Source organism: Lactuca saligna, chromosome 4 (assembly GCF_052625555.1).
Source record: "Lactuca saligna cultivar CGN05327 chromosome 4, ASM5262555v1, whole genome shotgun sequence".
Classification (NCBI taxonomy): domain Eukaryota; kingdom Viridiplantae; phylum Streptophyta; class Magnoliopsida; order Asterales; family Asteraceae; genus Lactuca; species Lactuca saligna.
The window spans coordinates 97085809-97088213 of record NC_136420.1 but is presented as its reverse complement, the minus strand read 5'-3'; the positions used below and the strand labels follow the sequence as shown (position 1 = coordinate 97088213).

Below are 2405 nucleotides of genomic sequence, written 5' to 3'. Positions count from 1 at the left end.
ATAAAATGGCCTTATAGTTGAATTATTTTTAAAATTATTCAAAACAAAACTAACACATGTTTAATTATCTTGTTCGTATACTAATAAAAGTTTAACTATTTTTAAAATTATTCAAAACAAAACTAACACAAGTTTAATTATTTTGTTCGTATACATGGTAACATTTAGAAAAATATATATGGAAATGAAATGAAATAATAAAATACTATATATGTTGTTGATTGTTGAACTATGCAAATTGAGTATATATATAGTAACTTTTAAATATAAAATGAAAATTAAAATTAAATATAAGTAGATTTTATTTTAATTTTTTTCTGGTCTTTTTATGAAATATTCTTTTGGAAATTTTTGAATAACATCATCATCATTTTGTTTAATCGTCAATTATGGTTTAACGATAGTGTCGGCATAACGTCTAGTAGTCCGGTGAGTAGGTGGTTTGATGATGATGGCTTGGTGGTTTCGATGGTCCGGCAAAACAACGATGGCATATATATATTTTTAATTTTATTTACGATTCTATGATTGTAAAAGTATTTTAGTATATTAAATGAAAGTTTGAAAATAAAATAAAAAAATATTGAGCTAAATACATATTGTACTGCAATATTATTGAAATGTAAAAAAAATAAAAAAAAATAAATAAACCTATTTGTTATATATATATATATATATATATATATATATATATATATATATATATATATATATATATATATAGAGAGAGAGAGAGAGAGAGAGAGAGAGAGAGAAGAAAAAAATTATTTTTTCAGAAAACAATGTAAGTAATAATTTATTAATAGTAATGATTAGTTTAGGTATATTAGATTAGTATTTAAAAGTTATCAAAACAAAATTTCTGTCACTAATCGGTCACTAATATGTGCTAATAGCCTAATACTAATATACCTAAAAAAAGCCCTGTACGTTTGCACTCCCCGTACAAGCACGTGCCTTCCTTTTATTCCATAATATCCTCCATAATTTAATAACTCAACATTAGATGTCCTCCCTTAAAATTAAACTCCACAAATTAAGCTCACTATTTTTTTTAAAATATTAAACTTGATTACAAGAGATGGGATGTTGCATATTTTCTCCTAAAATTTAACATCAAACAAGACACTATATGAAAAACCTTGACCACTACATTATTACTAGCTAGGAAATTCTTGAGAATTTCAAAACTTATTATAATTTATTTTCAACCATATAATGAGTCAAACCAATGCTCTTAGAACATTAAAGAAATCATGTTTGAACCCATTGGCATGGAAATGATTACTTGGAATAATCTTTGTGTAAACATAAAACGCCATGCAAGCGATGGTAGGCCCAACCCAAAACACCCAATGCCTATCCCATAAATGACCTCCTCTAACGATTGCTGGCCCCAAACACCTTGCTGGGTTCATCCCTGCACCAGAATAACCCTTCTTTCCTGTCAAACTCGTTGATACGAACACAAGAAGACCAAGAACAACTCCAATGATGGAAAACACGATGACAATACCCAAAGACTTTGCTTGACGATCATCATATGCTAACCAAATAGAAGCAAAAAGAAAGATGAATGTGCAGATTATCTCGAGCCAAACGGCTTGGGTTGTCTCAATGCCCATAACAACTGGCCCGTTGGGACCTGGTGTGATGATGGTGAGAGTGCAGCCTCCAAGTGAAGTAGTTTGTGTGATAGTTTTGGAGACGACAGCTTGAAGTGCGAGTGCTCCGAGTAGACCACCTACGCATTGTGCAAGTATGTAGATAAAGGCTCGCGAGAGGGAAATGAGTCCAACGAGTGCGGCTGAGAATGATATGACTGGATTCATGTGTCCTCCTGAAATAGGGCAAACTGCTAGAAGAAGGATCGTGACAGTGATGGCAATGAGGATGGACATTAAAAGGGTTGGTGTTTTGGATTCTGTCTCGAAGGATGAAATGACGATGGTGTCTATCATGAACACCAGAACTGCTGTCCCAAGTAACTCTCCTATGGACGCCCGCCAAACCTAATCATGCATGTAAATTATACATATATATCGATCATTTTTTACTTGCAAAACACATGCATAAATGAAAGTAATTAAAAAATCTATACTCACGTTAAAGGAATAAAGATCCTTTAAACCCAGTCTCTCTCCCAAGGTAATTACAGAATCTTCCTTCTTTCCATCATCAGGTTTCCTGTAAAACATCAAGTGTTTGGTTGTAATAAGACCCATGGCTTCTTTAATGATCAAAAAGGAAAAGAAAATAAAATTGGACATTGCCTTGGTGTGGCTGATGCAAATGGTTGGACTCTCTTCCCACAAAGACTTTCTTCATCATCCATCACTTGCAAACCATTTGTTGCCATTGCTTTGGCTTCATGCACCAGCTATATATATATGTGTGTGTGTGTG

General features: G+C 32.4%; 1 protein-coding gene across 1 annotated transcript; it reads right to left on the bottom strand.

Moving 5' to 3' along the window:
• Window positions 1-1022: 1022 nt before the first annotated feature.
• On the bottom strand, window positions 1023-2405 carry LOC145042434 (uncharacterized). Its single transcript, XM_078990852.1, has 3 exons — window positions 2274-2405; window positions 2106-2187; window positions 1023-2012 (listed from the first exon to the last, which is right to left on the bottom strand). Exons 1-3 carry the CDS (start codon window positions 2357-2359, stop codon window positions 1224-1226), a joined length of 957 nt encoding a protein of 318 aa, XP_078846978.1. The 5' UTR covers window positions 2360-2405; the 3' UTR covers window positions 1023-1223.

Coding starts and splice junctions, on each gene's coding strand:
- LOC145042434 (XM_078990852.1), bottom strand. CDS start 2,359: ATGGCAACAAATGGTTTGCAAGTGATGGATGATGAAGAAAGTCTTTGT. Junction 2,188..2,273: donor TTTGCATCAGCCACACCAAG/GCAATGTCCAAT, acceptor GATGTTTTACAG/GAAACCTGATGATGGAAAGA. Junction 2,013..2,105: donor AGGATCTTTATTCCTTTAAC/GTGAGTATAGAT, acceptor ATGCATGATTAG/GTTTGGCGGGCGTCCATAGG.